Source organism: Poromitra crassiceps (genome assembly GCF_964638095.1).
Source record: "Poromitra crassiceps genome assembly, chromosome: 14".
NCBI lineage: Eukaryota > Metazoa > Chordata > Actinopteri > Beryciformes > Melamphaidae > Poromitra > Poromitra crassiceps.
In genome coordinates this window covers 31668783-31688910 of record NC_139633.1, presented here as the reverse complement: position 1 = coordinate 31688910, position 20128 = coordinate 31668783, and the positions used below count along the sequence as shown (strand labels likewise).

General features: G+C 46.6%; 1 protein-coding gene across 1 annotated transcript in view; it reads right to left on the bottom strand.

The window, feature by feature from the left end:
- arfgef3 (ARFGEF family member 3) overlaps positions 1 to 20128 on the bottom strand; it is a gene marked incomplete at both ends in the record, with an annotated part of 134229 nt that overhangs the window by 91880 nt on the left and 22221 nt on the right. The window contains 8 exons of the mRNA XM_083650524.1: positions 3176 to 3300; positions 4648 to 4752; positions 5409 to 5493; positions 6790 to 6835; positions 10957 to 11073; positions 14603 to 14671; positions 16101 to 16241; positions 17958 to 18039. Of these exons, the coding sequence (XP_083506650.1) occupies positions 3176 to 3300; positions 4648 to 4752; positions 5409 to 5493; positions 6790 to 6835; positions 10957 to 11073; positions 14603 to 14671; positions 16101 to 16241; positions 17958 to 18039 (770 nt within the window). The remainder of the gene's footprint in view (positions 1 to 3175; positions 3301 to 4647; positions 4753 to 5408; positions 5494 to 6789; positions 6836 to 10956; positions 11074 to 14602; positions 14672 to 16100; positions 16242 to 17957; positions 18040 to 20128) is intronic.

The following is a 20128-nucleotide window of genomic DNA, read 5'->3' as shown; positions in this document are numbered from 1 at the left end:
AACCTGACGTCACGATGAACCAAAGACTATGGGATTTGAAGATAGTAACTCCCCTACTCCCCCTGTACCCTTTCCCGGCTCCTCCCAACTCTATCCACCTTATTTTTGGCGGCCATTTTTGCCTGATCTGCTGATGGGTGCTTCTTCCGGTGTGATCCTCCCAGCCTTGTTGCTGACAGCTTGACATCCGTCTGGGCGAACGGAGCAAATCACTAATCAGGTCCAGCTTGGCAAAAATCTCGTCGATAAATATCCCTTTAAGAGCACAGTGCATTCATGGGTAATCGCCTGCTGTGGCTAATATTAGCCGCTAGTTAGATATGTTACATACTAAATGACCAAATTGATAGAACTTTTAAGCATTTCGAGTAACACTGTTTCCATACGGATCACCAGCGTTAGTTTGTTGTTTATAACGTGGCTATATTCATAACGTTTTATATCTCGGATGCGTTATTTTGAATCCCACAGGTTACGCCAAACCCCACATAGGTTACGCCTCGAATCCCACATAGGTTACGTTAAAACGCACATAGGTTATGCCTCGAATCCCACATAGGTTACGCTAAAACCACCACCACAAAGCGTGTGGGTTTCAGGAAGAAACAGTCTCGAGCCACTATCGTCGTCTTTAGAGCACAATATTCCTGGAATGCAAGTTTAACTAAACAGTTACATGTCCTCTGCATTCTACATAAAATTAAGATATTACGGGTTGTTTTATTTTGTATGTTACATACTTATTGGCCAAGTTATGTTCAATTCAGCCAGGGTACAAGGGACTGAGTGTAGGCGGCCATCTTTTCAAATCAAGTAGAATACCATTTAGGAAATGGCAAGCTGCAATAATAAGTCACGTTAAACCGGACCTTGTACGCACAATTATTTTTTACAGTGGGGCATTCAAAAATAAGGTGGATAATCATGAATAGAAATAAAAGGAAGGAAATGGCATTGTGTTGCTGTAAATCATTCCAACCTTTTTCATATTAACACGTTGAGTGCCATGGACGAGATATCTCGGCTTACATGATCCAACCGTTAAGTGCCAAGGACGAGATATCTCGGCTTACATAAACATTTTTTTTTTTTGACGGTGGGACATCGATCAACCCCTTTTACGTCTCCTATAGCAGAATTGGAGGAAGAGAATGTGTATAATCTATTTTACCGACCAGCTAGGTGGCGACGGTGCCCTCCCGACAGAGAGAAAGTCAACCAAAAGCAGCCGCCTCAGGCGGGTGCTTCCTCCATTCACAAGGAAATGGCTTGCCGATTTTACAGTCATCAGTCACCAGACTCGCCGCTCTCGGGCCGCGCCAGCAGCAGCACACGGGGGATTGCAAATTTGCATAATATATTATGGGTAAAACACACTTTGAAACGCCCGAAGAAAGGCCAGAATCGCACGCATTCCGAAAACCCAGAAACGAACGAGCCTCATTCTCATACACTCGCTGCCAGGGAGGGAGGCTGCTCAAACTCGCTGCCAGGGAGCGAGGCTGCAGCGAGCTTGTGACAAACGCAGGCTGAAAGCCACTAGACACGCCCACGGAGGGAGGAGTTGAAGGAGAGGGCGTTCGGAACTATATTGTTTGGATGTCTGATCTCTCACTGATGCAAAAAATAAATGGTTAAAGTGACTGTTCTGCCTGTTTGATTGAATTTCACAAAACTGCGATTATCTCAGCTTCCACTCTCAGACAGCTGAAACCATGCTGTACTCAACGGCTAATATCTACATAACTACTAACTCTACAAACTAACTCTTTTAGACAGAGAAAGCACACATTCTATTAGTACTTTTGTGAACTTTGTGTTCACAAACTCCAAGCAGAAAAGAATCCTCTGCTCTTTTAAAATGAGCCAGAATCCTCAAAAAACGGCCTGGCAGAAGCTACCTACAGCATTGAAAAAAGGGCTGGCAGTCAATGTGTTAAGGAGCCCGCATTTAGTTCACATTGGGGCAATGGAGCCCCCATATGATGAGATTTGGTCTCTCAGATGCAAATCTGTTTTTTTAATGTAGCCTAGATATGATTTTGTCCAGAACTCCATATATATTAGGTTGAGAGATAACAGAGAATCCTGGAATCCTCTCAAGGACCACTGGTGGTCCCCGGACCCCACATTGAGAACCACTCAACCACTTTGATTGTGCAGAGAGAAGAGAGAGAGGAGGAGGGAGGGGGGAGAATGTTGTGTTTGTACTGCGACCCAGCTCTGGTCGCGCGCTCGAGAGGAAAAAGCAGAGGGTGATTTTTACATGGCGCACTGCACCTTTGGACAAGAATCACGATAAACCCACAAACGAAAATGAAAAACTGACTTCATAGCGTTCTAGAGGACAAGTTGGTGAACAATTTAACGTGTTTAGCTCAATGCAGAAATCTCCCATTGTGATAACATTAGAGCGTGTTCAGAGCGGGGGGTTTGTCCTGCCTCGTATTGTGCTCTGCTGCGGCCGACTAACGATAACCTCGCGTCACCAGGCTCTTTTAACGATAGTTACATGGGAGTCAATGGCAGTAAAGTAGTTTGCCACTGAATGACCAAATTGATATAACTTTCAACCATTTTGAGCAACGCTGTTTCCATACAGGCGACCAGCGTTGGCTAGTTGTTGATATTTATAAAGATTTTGTAGCTCTCATATAACGTTTTTCTTGATGCGGTGGGCAAACTCATGGCGTCGTTTTCCGGTAAAAAAAATCCGAAGTTTCCTGTCTGAGCACAGCCAAAGAGTATAGTGAGACAAGAGGAGACGATATTCGCCTTCTTTTCTTGGTTTTTCCCATAGGAAATCTGGGGGTTTAGTCCTGCCTTAAAAGCTCCTGAACACACTTAAGTCTGAACAACGACTTCCCAACTCGGGAAATGCGACCATCCGAGGAGTACATAAAGGCAGCATGCCATTGTAGCCTACTCGGTCGCAAATGCTTTGGCAGAAAAACAGTGGATAAATGATTTAGAGCATCACACATAAATGACTGGTTTCACTTCAGAATTGTATCTATTCGGTCTATTTGAAATGACTCCTTTCATTATTAAAATATGATCCAAAACATTTTTATTTCCAAGCTGATGGACTCCCCATCATCATACAACCAGTTCAGAAAGCATGTCGCTTGCAGGAGGTGCTTTCTGAAGAGCTGCAAAAAGGCAGCCACCTTACCTTGGCTGAGTCTGTCTGAGGGTCGCTCTCGCTCCGGCGCCCCCGTGTGGACGTGGTGTGAGCTTATGGTCTTGTCGTTGACAGGATTTCCCATGAGCACCACCAGGGATGGACACAGCTGCTTCCTGGGAGGAGTAATGTAATGTAACGTAACATAATGTAACATGACGTAATGTACGTAATATAATATAATCTTATTATAATTTGAGAAGTGTCCGTGTGTGTGTGTGTGTGTGTGTGTGTGTGTGTGTGTGTGTGTGTGTGTGTGTGTGTGTGCGTGTGTGTGAGCAGAATTTTGGCCGGCCACAGCTATGCTGTTTTACGTGCGATCGGGCTGAAACTTTCAGGGGGTGTAAAGAGCACCCGTGCGGGTGACCTGACGGAGCCGGATTTTTTAATTAGGTGATTGCCCTAATTACCTAATGATGTGATGACATCAGTGATGATGTCATCAGTGACGTCATCCTTCCTGGTTGAGGCGTATAAGTTCAGTGATGATGTCATCAGTGATGTCATCATCAGTGATGTGATCCGTGATGTCATTCATCAGTGATGTCATCCTTCCTGGGTGAGGCTATTGCAGGCCAAGCAGTGCGTATGTGACGCGCAGTGGGCGAGCTGCAGGGCGGGCGAGGCTGTGAGCCCGTGCAGCGGGGAAGCCTAGGAATCGAGCGTGCTAAGCTAGACATTTAGCAAGGTGGACTCCGTCTGTCTGTTTGTCTGTCTGTTTCTTTCAAGAATTTTGTCCGGCCACAGCTATGCCGTTTTAGGTGCGATCGGGCTGAAACTTTCAGGGGGTGTAAAGAGCACCCAGGGGTGAACTGACGGAGCCGTATTTTTAAATTAGGGCATATTAAAGGTCCTTACACATGAGGAGCATTTTTTTCGTGCGTTTAATTCGCACGTCAATAATATTTTGCGAACCTTTATCAGTCAATGTAACCGTGCATACCAAGGGCGAAGTTTCTCTGAGCGTTATTGCGGTGTTTATTTTTTCCAACCACCGTCGATTTTTCAGAAATTCGCTTCCGACGTGTACACATCTGTGGCTGTGATTGACAGGTGGGTCAAAACTTGCATCGCAATTTCGTGCCGTATATTCGCATCGCTCTTGATGTGTAAGGACCTTAAGGCTGAGGCTATAGTTCAGTGATGATGTCACTGATGACATCGTGGAACGAGTCTAGGAATCGAGCACGCATAGCATGCAAGATGCCTAGTATAATATAATATAATATAATATAATATAATATAATATAATATAATATAATGTAATATAAAATAATATAATATAAAACAAGGGATGAAACTAATTCTGAGAATAAGAAGCAAAAAGAAAGGCATCATGTTTAGAGAGTGATTTGTAAGGTTAACTGCTGCATCTTGGTTTCCAGTATCTTTATTTTTTTGAACAGCCCATAGCTGTGTTTTGGGTGTAACCTGTGCAGGTCGTGTGAGCACAGAAGTCTTACCATATAAGGTCGGTGAAACCTCTGGACAGGTGCATTGTGGGAGGACAGCTGCTGAGCATAGAGAGGATGCACTCCAGGTAGAGGAGCTGCAGGAGCTGGTTATCACTGGGAAGAGAACACACACAGGTCCGCACACACACACAGCACATGCACACACACACATACAGCACATGCACACACACACATACAGCACATGCACACACACACATACAGCACATGCACACACACACATACAGCACATGCACACAAACTTTTATTTTTGGGAGTGAACCTATCCTTTAACTCTAGGTCAAAACACACTCAGAGGCAGTGTTACACACTCAGAGACAGTATTACACACTCAGAGGCAATGTTACACACTCAGAGACAGTGTTACACACTCAGAGACAGTGTTACACACTCAGAGACAGTGTTACACACTCAGAGGCTCAGAGACAGTATTACACACTCAGAGGCAGTGTTACACACTCAGAGGCAATGTTACACACTCAGAGGCAATGTTACACACTCAGAGGCAATGTTACACACACACACACACACACACACACACACACACACTCAGAGGCAATGTAGGCAGTGTTACACACTCAGAGGCAATGTTACACACTCAGAGGCAATGTTACACACACACACACACACACACACACACTCAGAGGCAATGTAGGCAGTGTTACACACTCAGAGGCAGTGTTACACACTCAGAGGCAGTGTTACACACTCAGAGGCAATGTAGGCAGTGTTACACACTCAGACAGTGTTACCTGTCTACTGACTCCAGCTTCTCACAGAACACAGTCAGCACCGTCACCACGTCCTCACACAGAGCCTGGCTGGTGGGAGAAACGTCTGGAACACGCACACACACACACACACACGCACACGCACACGCACACACACACACACACACACACACACACGTACGTCATGATAATTCATTATACTTGCATGATCTCCATGCAGTACGCAGGGATTAAAGAAAAGAAAAAAAAATCTTCTGACTGAAAATTCTTCCAGACTTATTTTAACTATTTCGGGCTTTTTAAAGTGTCTTTTTTCCGACGTGCGATCGTTTCCCATAGGTTTTCATGTAAAAAAGGCGGACAATGTGTACATATCACACTCATTTCACTCTAAACTTCCAAAACACCCAGTAATGATGCATGGATTGTGTCCCCGGCTGAATCAGTACACTATAGGTTCCAACATAAACATACTTTTCACGTTTCTTATCTGACTCCTATTGACTGAAATCAGTCTCGCGACTCAGAACTTGAATCCCTGAGTACGTAGACAAAGTGATAAAAAAGGAATTGCGTCATTACTTCTCTCTCTCTCTCTCCCTCCCTCTCTCTCTCTGTAATAAATTGACTAAATCAATGCCTACACAATGAACCTGGCAGCCTGTGTGTGTGTGTGTGTGTGTGTGTGTGTGTGTGTGTGTGTGTGTGTGTGTGTGCGTGCGCGTGTGTGTCTGTGTGTGTGTGTGTGTGTGTGTGTGTGTGTGTGTGTGTGCGTGTGTATGTGCGTGTGTATGTGCGTGCGTGCATGCGTGTTTGTGTGTGTGTATGTGTGTGTGTGTGTGTGTGTGTGTGTGTATGTGCGTGCGTGCGTGTGCGCGCACGCGTGTGTGTGTGTGTGTATGTGCGTGTGTGTGTTTATAGTATCGTCATAAAGAAGTGGTGTTATTCAGTCAATACCGTCAGACTGGGCATCCTTGTGGCTTTACAACAGACATCAAACACTACACTGTCACTGACAGCTTTTCCTGGGTGGGTCATCAGCATCCGGTCAGCCAATCAGAGGCTTTCCTTTGTGTCCGGTCAGCCAATCAGAGGCTTTCCCTTGTTTTCTTCAGACTGGAGCCGGCGGTCGGAGCGAAAAGCTATGCGATGAGGATGAAGACTAGCCTGATATCAGAGTGAATTAGCAAGTCGTTACACTTATTTCCACCTTCTAGACTGGGACTGCTCGGTGTTTATGAGGGGGATCCCCCAGGGGAATTCAATTTCCACCTAACCAATCACCAGAGACCTGAATGTTATGTCAGTTAGTCCAGTCGGGAGAACGTACAAAAATAAAATCTGGACCCAGGCAAGATGAGGCGGGGATATGAAAGGCAATAAACAGAAAGTGGTTGGTCACCTCTTCTCTGCAGCGGAGTCACAGTCACCTCCTCTCCATCTGCTCCCTGTGGAGGATAGCACAGCACGTTCAGTGGGTGGGTGTGTGTGTGTGTGTGTGTGTGTGTGTGTGTGTGCCTGTGCGTGTGCGTGCGTGCGTGCGATCTTTCACACAGCTAGCAGCAGTGTTGGGAAAGCTACTTGTAAAATGTAGTGAGCTAAACCAGTGGTTCTCAACCTGGGGGTCGGGACCCCCGAGGGGGTCGCAAGATTATTTTGGGGGGAAGATTGTCAAAAAAGAACAAGAAAAAAAAAACGATTTGTATAATGTAGGGTAGCTGCTACGCTACCAGCTATTTAAGCAATATTACACGAATGAGAGAGGGTGTACTTTCCCGTGCTTATTGGCACGACGGTGATGCGGCAGGTACGTCACGTGTCACTGAGGTGCCAATAACCACAGTAAAGTACACCCTCCCGTGTAATATTGCGATTAAACAACGGTTACCAACAAAATACAAGCTATAAACAAAAGGTGTTCATATTTTGGGGCCATTTGCTCTCAAAATAACAAAGTTTTTGCTGAGACAAAGAAATAGTCTCCATCGATTCAGCCAGACGTCAGCCAGCCGATATGCTCGTCACATTATCTTAACTGTAACAAACAGCTGTGCAGAAAGCAGCAGCTAGCTTACAGCGTTGATGCTAAATGGATTGTTTTGTTGTTCATTGTAATTTATTTGGTGGACTTACTGTTGACGAATGGTTGGAAGAAGAGATCAACAAACAAGCTGCTGGTTTCATCCGGCAGCGTCAGGTTAGGACGGTAACGTATCAGACTGAAAATAATACTGCCTGTCTGAGATGACAGAGGGTTGAGAGGCGGGCCATAGTCATGATCTCGATGATTTGATTTGACAGTTCTGGCCACTGGAGTTGGCGTTGGCCAATCCTGGCGTGTTCCGCCCCCAAATCGAGTGTGTTCTGGCGCTAAAGCGAGTGGGTTCCGGGACAACCAAGCTTTCATGGCACACGCCAGTTACGTTAACTGTAGGAGCAGTGCGGTAAATACAATAATCCTGGAATGCGAGTTTAACAAACCAGTTACATGTCCTATGCATTCTACATCAAATGAAGACATTACTGTTTGTTTTATTTTGTGTGTTACATACTTATTGGCCAAGTTTATGGGCTAGAAATTCTGTGGGCTTACAGGCAATATAGGCGGCCATGTTGTCTGCAGAATTTTGGCCACTGCTGTTGTCTGCTGAACAGACCGGCCGGTGGAGTGATATTTTAGTGATGAGGCCGTTCTGAAATGAACAATTTGAGAACGGCTAGGTGTGCTGTTATGCTCGTTTAAGAACGGTCCTTGACCAATCAGATTGCTTGGTCGGAACTACATGTTGTATAATCTACATTATAAAACGGCTCTCTCAAATCAAGCAATCTGATTGGTTCACAGCCATTGTATAAATCCAGTAACCCACTCCAATAACCCATGGCCATGGGTTATTGAGTTGCCATGGCAACTCTCTTACTTAAAGGCTTTGGTTACCTCAAATGACAGTGTAGAAAAAACAAATGGCGGAGACAGCTGTCAGATCCTTGTGAATCGATCTTCGCTTATAACTTTACTAATACTTCGCAGAAAATTATGTTTTGTACAAGAATAGACGCGGGCTAATGTCTTCTTTGCAAAAAAAAAAGGCTGTTAACCCCGCATTTAACCCCGTAACGTTAGTTGGTGTCGGGCTTTCCAGAAAGCTCTCAGCTTCTCAGCAAGCGCCAGGATTGGCCAATGTCAACTTCAGTCTCCAGAACGATCCAATCAAATCACCCGCACGTTCTTGCGGTCCCGCCTTACAGTAGTGTTTCAACTGACTCTACCAGAATGCCATGGCAGTCAGACTTATAGTATTACTATTATTATTATATTATCATACTTGGAAACCGTTTTATAAAAGCAATATAGCACTCGAGCAGCGTGTGTTGTGGCATATATCCCGCTGCTCAGCAGTTATCCCACTCGGCCTGCGGCCTCGTGGGATAACAGCTGATCAGCGGGATATATTTGCCACAACACACTGGCTCTCATGCTATATTGCTTAATTATACAACACGTAGTTCCGATCAAGCAATCTGATTGATCAACTAGACAGTTGGTCCGTTAACCAAATCAGTATCACAGCTCAAATGAAAAAATGCCCCATCACTAAAATATCACTCCGCCAATCTGTTCAGCAGCCAACCACATTATCACATTCCATTAACGGCCAACATCTGTGCAAAATCCAGCAGCTGGCCCACTCAACAGGGACTATTTCTTGTCTAACCCACCTATGTAGAGTAATGTCAGGGTGATTACCTAGGTGCCCATGCCCTCTAGTGTACAGGTGAATCAACTACAGCAAAGTTGACCCCTGACACCAATATCCATACCACACACATGCACGACATATAGCACACACATCAAAATTGGCTACAACATAATGTTTTCATGTTTGTCTCATTTGTCACTGTTATGAAAGAGTAGGGCTGGCACGGATCAGAAAACCCACAGATCGGATCACGTGACGGATTTTGAGCCACGGATCACAGATTTTTCCGTGATCAGCAAAAAATATATATATAGGCTATATCAGATTTTTTCTCTCAAAATTAGATTTTCGATTTGATTTTTTAATACTATTATACTTCTCTAACTATTTGTTGCCCTGCACAGCTCAAAAAATATTTTTTTCTCATGACACAATTTGTGCTTTTACTCTGAAGGCAGAACAACCCAACTTCCTGTTTTAGGTGGCACTGCGCCTAACTTCCTGGCTGTTGCTTGCTAACGTAGTCACTTGACACGGGTACAGACCAGACCGGGTGAGTCTGGAAACATAACGTTGATGCTACGTTAAGCTACTCGGTGGCCCCACGTGTTGTTTTGTTGTTACCGGTATGTGTCCAAGGCAACATTTCACCGTCCGGTGATAATGTGTTCGTGAAACGTGCGCGCGCATGTGTGTGTGTGTGTGTTGTGGCTCTTGCTATCTTGTGCAGCCCGCAACACGCTGCTCGCATTCCTGTGCTTTTTCAGAGGTGTTGAAATAAGTTTGTTGTCTTTAGTAGCCACTAGCCACAGCCTTCAGAGAGACTTTACAGCGGCGACAAGGGATGAGGAAGCTCACTTGTGCTTGCCAGGATGATGCCTGTCTATGTCTGGCTGCGCTGCAGGCGTTCTCATACACTAACATTAAACGTTAAATGAAACGAAAGGGGGGGGGGGGGTCCGCGGACCATTGATGTTCCGAACCGCGTTCCGAACCGTGGGGGCTGATCCGTACGGGTCACGGATTATCCGTGATCCGTGCCAGCCTTAGTGAAGAGTCATTACTGTTATCAAAGAGTTCAATGTGAAGAGTCATTACGAGACTAAGCATAATTCATACCAGTGATTGTACAGCAGTGAACGGGTGGGTAAAATACAGCCTATTGAACTATTGATTTAAGTACTAATATTATGGCCATGAAAAAAATCCTTAGAGTACAATATAATTTGTATTGTATGTGATTTTTTTCCTCTTTTTTTATATGTATAACCCCTATGATGCGAGAAGCAGCTGCCCCCCCAGGTCTTTTCACATGATCTAATCTGGCCCCCATTCAAAAAGCTTTGGACACCCCTGTTGTAGAGTTGGGAACGTTGCGTCAATAAAGCCGCTTTGCTACTGAAAACGCTAACTGCTTCAAATGGAGCGAAGCTACTGAGAAATGTAGTTCAACTAACTAGCGATGCTACTTGTACTGATGCTGCCCAACACTAGCTAGCAAACAATGTGCATATCTTGCGCGAGGTAGAGCGCAAACTCTTCCCTCGGTAGCCTACAAAGTTAGCATAGCTAGCTAGCTGCTAACAGACAGGCGTGGAGCCTATAGCAGCACAGCCTAGCTGTAAATTCCGGAATGGCGTCGGACGCACCTTGAAGATGTCAGCGTATTTATAGCTTGAAAGTTTCGCCATGGAGCCTGGCTGCTAGCTGTGTGAAAGGGCAGTGTGTGTGTGTGTGTGTGTGTGTGTGTGTGTGTGTGTGTGTGTGTGTGTGTGTGTGTGTGTGTGTGTGTGTGTGTGTGTGTGTGTGTGTGTGCGTGCGTGCGTGCGTGTGTGTGTGCACACGCGTGTGTGTGTGTGTGTTGTGACCTCCTGTCTGTGGCGGAGCTGGAGCGTCAGGTCTCCCAGGATCTGGCTGAGTGTGGCTCTGACCGCCGTGTTAATGCTGCGCTGCTGACAGCTGGACACATAGGTCTCGATACACACCTACACACACACACAAACATGCACGCACACGCACACACACACACACACACACACACACACACACACACACACAAGCACACAAATACATATTGTTACTCAGGGCTCCTAAAACTCTCATAATTTTCCAGACCTTGAATTGTTTTGAAGATCGTCTTGCCCCTGCTAACGAAGTCATATCACTGTCTAGATGAAGATTGTCCTTCAAAGCCACAAATATCACAATATGTGAGATGATTGCCAGGGTTCCTACATGCTTTGCTTTCCATTTTAATATTTCTCCAGGCAGACCTTATGTTCTTGACTGATTTGATTTCTGTGGCTATTTGATATAATGCATGCACATAATAATAATAAGAGCATCCCTCTATCTGAACATTCTTCTTCAACATCAACAAAAACTGTGGACTCAACGTGGCTCTACAACAACATCAAACTATAATCACGTGTGTATCGGACCTGAAACACAACATTTCCAGTCTTTTTTTTTTTTGTCCAATTTCCCAAACTGACCTGTAAATGATCACATTTATTTGTTATACTTTCCCAGACTTTCCAGACCTGTGTAGGAACCCTGGTTAGTTACTGTACATTGACGCATCAGTGTGTGTGCTCTTTCTTATGGCTGACGCACAGTCCTGTCTGCACCGCATGATGGGAGATTTCCATGGCGTCACTGGTTACCATGGTGACCGGACTGAGTGCGCACGCGCATGTGTGTGTGTGTGTGTGTGTGTGTGTGTGTGTGTGTGTGTGTGTACGTGTGTGTGTACGTGTGTGTGTGTGTATACGTGTGTTATGATCAGTGTGCGTCTCATCTTCAAGCTGCAACAGAAGGTCACACTGTTCTCTGAAAGGTTAAGGAGTCAGCAGCTGAGTGGACAGACACACGCACGCACGCACACACACACACACACGCACGCACGCACACGCACACACACACACACGCACGCACGCGCACGCACGCACACGCACACACACACACATGCACGCGCACGCGCACACACACACACACACGCACGCACGCAAACGCACGCACACACACACACATGCGCGCACACACACACACACACACACACGCACGCACACACACACACACACACGCATGCGCACGCACGCACAGACGCGCACACACACAGGCACACGCGCACACACACACACACACACACACGCGCACACGCACGCACACGCGCACACACACACACACACAGGATGCTTCGCTTTCTCACACACTTGCTGAGGTGGACAGGAGTGGGAGGGGAGGGGGGGACAGGAGGACACGTCGACAATAGAGTGCCAAACCAAGGGATTGAAGGGATTTCATCGGCCATTCTTTTTCTTTTTTCCATAGACATTTTGTAAAACGCTTTTAAAAAGAGTTTTACTTGGTCAAAGCAAGCGATTCAGCTCTATTTAGAATCAGAAGAGACCAGAGAACATTTCACTCGGATTAAAAAACTTTTTTTCCCCGACGTTTTGTTTTTAAGTTTTGGTCGCTTGGTTTAACCAAGTAAAACTATTTTTATATGCATTTTACGTCTATGGAAAAAAGAATGGCGGATGAAATCCCTTGGTTCGTATGCCTAAACCGGAAATCGCATCCCAAACGTCGGTTGTTGCGCTTATGTTTAGGTACAGGTGCATTACTTCAAGCACGAATAGTGAATGACAACAGCCTGAATAGCCCCCCCCCCCACCTCTGTTAGATGAGTCTGACTCCCCCCCCCCCCACCTCTGTTAGATGAGTCTGACCCCCCCCCCCCACCTCTGTTAGATGAGTCTGACTCCCCCCCCACCTCTGTTAGATGAGTCTGACCCCCCCCCCACCTCTGTTAGATGAGTCTGACCCCCCCCCCCCACCTCTGTTAGATGAGTCTGACTCCCCCCCCACCTCTGTTAGATGAGTCTGACCCCCCCCCACCTCTGTTAGATGAGTCTGACCCCCCCCCACCTCTGTTAGATGAGTCTGACTCCCCCCCCACCTCTGTTAGATGAGTCTGACCCCCCCCCACCTCTGTTAGATGAGTCTGACTCCCCCCCCACCTCTGTTAGATGAGTCTGACTCCCCCCCACCTCTGTTAGATGAGTCTGACTCCCCCCCCACCTCTGTTAGATGAGTCTGACTCCCCCCCCACCTCTGTTAGATGAGTCTGACTCCCCCCCCACCTCTGTTAGATGAGTCTGACTCCCCCCCCACCTCTGTTAGATGAGTCTGACTCCCCCCCCACCTGTTAGATGAGTCTGACTTCCCCCCCCACCTCTGTTAGATGAGTCTGACTCCCCCCCCACCTCTGTTAGATGAGTCTGACTCCCCCCCCACCTCTGTTAGATGAGTCTGACTCCCCCCCACCTCTGTTAGATGAGTCTGACTCCCCCCCACCTCTGTTAGATGAGTCTGACTCCCCCCCACCTCTGTTAGATGAGTCTGACTCCCCCCCACCTCTGTTAGATGAGTCTGACTCCCCCCCACCTCTGTTAGATGAGTCTGACTCCCCCCCCACCTCTGTTAGATGAGTCTGACTCCCCCCCACCTCTGTTAGATGAGTCTGACTCCCCCCCCCCACCTCTGTTAGATGAGTCTGACTCCCCCCCACCTCTGTTAGATGAGTCTGACTCCCCCCCCCCACCTCTGTTAGATGAGTCTGACTCCCCCCCCCCACCTCTGTTAGATGAGTCTGACTCCCCCCCCACCTCTGTTAGATGAGTCTGACTCCCCCCCACCTCTGTTAGATGAGTCTGACTCCCCCCCACCTCTGTTAGATGAGTCTGACTCCCCCCCCACCTCTGTTAGATGAGTCTGACTCCCCCCCACCTCTGTTAGATGAGTCTGACTCCCCCCCCCACCTCTGTTAGATGAGTCTGACTCCCCCCCACCTCTGTTAGATGAGTCTGACTCCCCCCCCACCTCTGTTAGATGAGTCTGACTCCCCCCCCACCTCTGTTAGATGAGTCTGACTCCCCCCCCACCTCTGTTAGATGAGTCTGACTCCCCCCCCCCACCTCTGTTAGATGAGTCTCACTCCCCCCCCCCCCCACCTCTGTTAGATGAGTCTGACCCCCCCCCCACACCTCTGTTAGATGAGCCTGACTTCCCCCACCTCTTTTAGAGGAGTCTGACCCCCCCCCCACCTCTGAGTCTGACTCCCCCCCCCCACCTCTGTTAGATGAGTCTGACTCCCCCCCCCCCCCCACCTCTGTTAGATGAGTCTGACTCCCCCCCCCACACCTCTGTTAGATGAGCCTGACTTCCCCCCACCTCTTTTAGAGGAGTCTGACTCCCCCCCCACCTCTGTTAGATGAGTCTGACTCCCCCCCCCCCCACCTCTGTTAGATGAGTCTGACTCCCCCCCACCTCTGTTAGATGAGTCTGACTCCCCCCCCCCACCTCTGTTAGATGAGTCTGACTCCCCCCCACCTCTGTTAGATGAGTCTGACTCCCCCCCACCTCTGTTAGATGAGTCTGACTCCCCCCCCCCCCACCTCTGTTAGATGTCAAATATCTGATAAGGTACAACAGACTCAGCCGTCTTACCTCCGCAATCCTGAGGATGGAGTCTCCGTTGATGTCAAAGGTCGGGGAGTAGGTGATGCACAGCAGCACCTGGACACACAACACAGCACGGACACACACACACACACACACACACACACACACGTTAAAGAGACTTTAAAGGTGAGTTTAGTCTGTTAATAATAATCATAATCATAATACATTTTATTTGGAGGCACCTTTCAAAACCCCTGAAGGTTGCTGTACAGTGCATAAAAGAACATACAGTAACATTCTAAAAGGTGATACTTAAATAGATGTTGAGTATGTTGAGTCTTTGTAAAGCATCCCGGTGGCTCACCTGGTAGAGCACGTACCACTAAGGCAGTGATCCTCACTACTTTCTCCATGAGAGCCACACTAGCCGGTCAAAGTCAAGAGGAGAGCCACTTTTACCGCAAAACCACACAGTAAGCGTTTGATTTAGTTTTTAGTTTATTAAATGATAAAACCAATGATAAAAAATGTAGCACCAATGATAAAAATGTTAGAAACTATTATAAAAATCATAAAAACATTCAGACTGACTTTATAAAAAAAATGTAATATATAAAGCTCAGTAAACAGCCTGTGCTTTCCTGGTCTCCACACCCAGCTCAGTAGGCTAAACAGCGGCTTTGTTTATCGTTAAAACTCCGACGCTGGGAGGGCGGGTTAACGTGACTCGATTGTTGCAGCTTGCGCATTTCGTCGTTAACGAGGAAATGCCAGCTGCAACAATACGCCCTGTCATTCACACCTGTAGCACTCTTCTGCTCCCTCACTGACCCAATCCCTCCACGAGGCATTGGCTTGTTTGCAGTGTTGCCAGATAGGCTACCGGTATATGGTGAGTTTCAACCCCCATTTGCTGCTCCAAAGGGCCACAAATCTGGCAACCACACAGTTTGACACCGCAGTGAGGGAATTGTTTTGACAGTGATTGTATTATTTATATCAGCCGCGAGCCGCGAGCCGCCAATGAAAGAGTCTAGAGCCGCCATCGTCTCGCAAGCTGCGCAATGAGGAACTAGGCACTAAGGCTTAGTTTTAGTCCGTGGCAGACCCGGGTTCGAATCCGAACCGTGGCCCTTTCCCACATGTCACCCCTCTCTCTCCCCACCTTCTCTGTCTATCTACTGTCCTGTCCAATAAAGGCAAAAAAGCCAAAACAAAAACAAACAAAAACAAAAAACGGCACTGGGCAACTTTTACATTTTTGTATTTATTATTATTAAATAGAAATCGAGTCGTCAACTGGCCGGTTGTGGCAGACAGACAGAGACATACATACAGACAGACAGACATACATACAGAGACATACATACAGACAGACAGACATACATACAGACAGAGACATACAGTACATACAGACAGACAGACAGACAGACAGACAGACAGACAGACAGACAGACAGACAGACAGAGAGACAGACAGACAGACAGACAGACAGAGAGACAGACAGACAGACAGACAGACAGACAGACAGACAGACAGTTACCTTCATGACTTCCACCTGCAGGTCTTCGTGGAGAGCCGGGGTGACTCTGATGGCCTCCAGCATCTGGCTGAGTAGCTGCTTCTCCAGGACCTCCACCTCCACGCCCAGCCCGCCCACAAATCGCTCCTCACACAGCAGCTTCTGCAGGGGGGACGGGACAGACAGACGTGTGCTGTTGGAACTGGCTTCATCATCAGTGTGTAAAGAAAAACATGCATCTTCACGTTTTCTGGACATTTTTGTTCAATTCCTCTTGGAAGGTAGAGCAGTACTGCAATATTTTTGCTATGTGCAAAACATGCAATGAATACTGGAACTAATCTATCAATCATCGCTTATTTTAATATTGTTTTTTCAGTACGGGGGGACTTCGGTGTGAAAAATCGTGATGACGTAGATTTCTATGTGTACCGTATACACATATACATATATATATATATATATATATATATATACATATACATATTTTCTTTCTTTTTTCTTTTTTTATAAGAAATGCATTGGCTACAATGGCCATCTTAAATCACCTGAAAGTGGGCCTAGTCCAGCTTGAAAAGATTAAAGGTCGACTTCATTAGGGGCATTTGGGCAGTGGTGGCCCAACGGTTAGAGAAGCGAGCTTGTGACCGGAAGGTCGTCGGTTCAATCCCCGGGACGGGCAGGATAAATCTGGGTGGGGAAAGTGAAAAGGCAGCGCTTGCCCCCTCCCTCATTACCACCACTGAGGTGCCCTTGAGCAAGTTCCCTTAACCCCAACCGCTCCAGTGGAGCTGCTCAGTGGCCAGCAGATCAGACTGTGGTTGTACTGGTCAGCTTCCAGGTGTGAATGTGTGTTTGAATGTGAACAGGGTGCTCCTGAAAAAGAGAGCGTTGCTCTCAGTGAGACTCCCCTGAATAAATAAATAAAAAATAAAAAAAATAGAAAGATTTCATCTTTTTGAAAATATCCCAACATTCGACAATGTCGACAATATGACTATAGATGCCACTTATGACTTGCACATTAATTTCTATTGGAAAACAATTCAGATTGACGTTAAGTATCTTAAAATGTATAGAACATAGCATAGAACAGTTTCTCGCTGCAAGTTAAAAGAGATAATTAGAGTCCAACATTTTGGAGCGAATTATGATCATTATAATAATTATTACCCCAGGTCAAGGAGTTCAAGTATCTCTGGGTCTTGTTCTCGAGTGGGGGGACGATGGAGCTGGAGATGGGCCGGAGAATCTGAGCAGCAGGAGGAGCGGTATTGTGTGTTCACTTTACCGCACCGTGACGAAAAGAGAGCTGAGCCAGAAGGCAAAGCTGATCGATCTTCATTCCTACCCTCACCTATGGTCATGAAGGACGGGTCATGACCGAAAGAACAAGATCGCAGATCCAAGCGGACGAAATGGGTTTTGTCAGGAGGGTGGCTGGCATCTCCCTTAGAGACAAGGTGAGAAGCTCAGTCATCTGTGAGGGACTCGGAGAAGAGCCGCTGCTCCTTCACGTAGAGAGGAGCCAGTTGAGGTGGTTCGGGCATCTGGTAAGGATGCCACCTGGTCACCTCCCTAGGGAGATGTTCCAAGCACGTCCAGCTGAGAGGAGACCACAGGACAGACTGAGAGATTATATCTCCACGCTGACCTGGGAACACCTCGGCATCTCCCAGTCAGAGCTGGCTAATGTGGCCGGGGAAAGGGAAGTTCAGGGTCGCCCGCTGGATCTGCTCCCTCCGCCAACCGACCCCGGATAAGCGGTTGAAGATGGATGGATGGATGGATGGATGGATGGATAATAATTATAATAATAGTGATCACGAAATAGTGATTATATAAATGATTTGTACAGCTCGATGTATATTCCAGTACCTGCATGCCGCTAAGCGCCGTCTGTCCCAGTTTGGTGTTTTTAGACTCCAGAGCCATCTGTAGAGGCAGCAGACAGCGCTCTCTGAAACAACCAGAAAACACACACTGGTTACAACCTCTCAAATACAAATAAAAACAAGCATTTGTGGATAAGATTTAATCAAACTAAACTAAAATTATCTAGTAAACTTGTCAAATACACATCACTTCTTTTTCGTTTTTGTCCTTTTGTTTATTTGCAGCATAAAAAATATTGAATTATGGGCAGACATTAGACAATTCTGGGCTATTGAATTGTAATTGAAACATTACTTAATACCTGTTGCAAAGAAATATAGGAATTTCTATCATATCTCCAAAAATAAATAATACCACCCTGTTAACACGTTCACTGCCAATGACGTATTAATCCGTCAAAAAAAATCCAACGGTTCACTGCCACTGACGTATTAACACATTGACTGCCAGCCGTTTTTTTCTTGCTGTAGGTAGCTTCTGCCAAGCCGTTTTTTGAGGATTGTGGCTCATTTTACAAGAGCCGAGGATTATTTTCTGCTTGGAGTTTGTGAACATACAATATCTCAAAAGTACTAATAGAATGTGTACTTTCTCTGTCTAAAAGAGTTAGTTTGTAGAGTTAGTAGTTATGTAAGCATTAGCAGTTGAATACAGCATGGTTTTAGCATCAGAAAAAATATTCAGAGATAAACGGCTTTTTGTGAAATACGATAGAACTGTCACTTTAACCATTCATTTTTGGCTCTCTCTCTCTCTCTCTCTCCCTCCCCCTCTCGCTCTCTCTCTCTCTCTCTCTCTCTCCCTTCCCCTCGCTCTCCCTCCCTCTCTCTCTCTCTCTCTCTCTCTCTCCCTCCCTCTCGCTCTCCCTCCCTCTCTCTCTCTCTCCCTCCCTCTCGGGAGGGAGACGCACTAGGTTTAATCCTAGTGAGAGGGGGAGAGGGAGAGAGAGAGAGAGAGAGAGAGAGGGAGGGAGGGAGAGAGAGAGAGCGAGAGAGAGAGAGAGAGAGAGGGAGAGAGCGAGATGGAGAGTTGCTTCAACTCCTCCCTCTTCTTGGCTGCAGCGGCCGTCACAGTCTAAGTGCTTTGCTGCTGCCTGTGCCTGTCTGCACGGCCGCTGTTTGAGGAAGTCGGCATGGACTTGCTCGCTTCTTAGAGTTTTGGTTGAGAGAAGCTTTTGCGATTCTGGTCATATTTATGCTGCGTGTTTCAAAGTGTGTTCCAACTGTAATCTATTATGTAAATTTGCAATCCCGCATCGCCAGCAATCAGCGCGAAAAAGAAAGCGTTTTCCCCCATCAATTTTCATGAGAATGGCTGGGGTGAGAATGGCGTGACAAGTTAAAAAAAATGCTTTCCTTCCTCTAGCCAGGAGAGCACTGTTGCCACTTAGTGGGTCGGTGGAATGGGTTGTAAACGTTCGGTGGCTCCAATAATTATATAAGAGATGTAAAAGGGTTAGATGCACAACCCACCGTCAAAAAAAAAAAATCGATGCCAAAAACGTGTAAACACGTTGTTGGCAGTCAACAGCTGGATTCTGAAAACGTGTTTACACGTTGTTGGCAGTGAATGTGTTAATACGTCAAAAAAAACGATTTTTTTTTTTTGACGGTGGGACGTTGATCTAACCCTTTTACGTCTCCTATACCAGAATTGGAGGTATTGAATGTGTATAATCTATTTTACCGACCCACTGAGTGGCGACATGTCTCTCCACAGTAGGAGAGGCGAGCCAAAACTGGAGGGGAAAAGCGCGAGGAAGCCGTTCTCATACAGTAAAATGGATGGCGAAAACGCTTTCACTTTCGCGCTGATGCACAGCGGTGGCAACGGTGGGGGGTTCCAAGAATAGATTGGATGCACACTTTGAAACACGCACCATAAATAAGCCCAGAATCGCAAGAGCTTCATCAGAGCTCTCAACCGGACCGCCAAGAAACCAGCGAAACCCATCCAGCGAGCCCCATGCAGACTGCCAGGCAGCAGCAGCAAAGCAGCAACTCGTTTGTCACAGACCCGCCGCAGAGCCAAGGAGAGCGGAGGAGAACGCCCACGGAGGGAGGAGTTGGAAGCAGAGGGGAGTTTCCTGCTGTTATGGAGGAAATTACTGTTCAAAACTATTGTTTAGATGTCTGACGCCAAAAATGAATGGT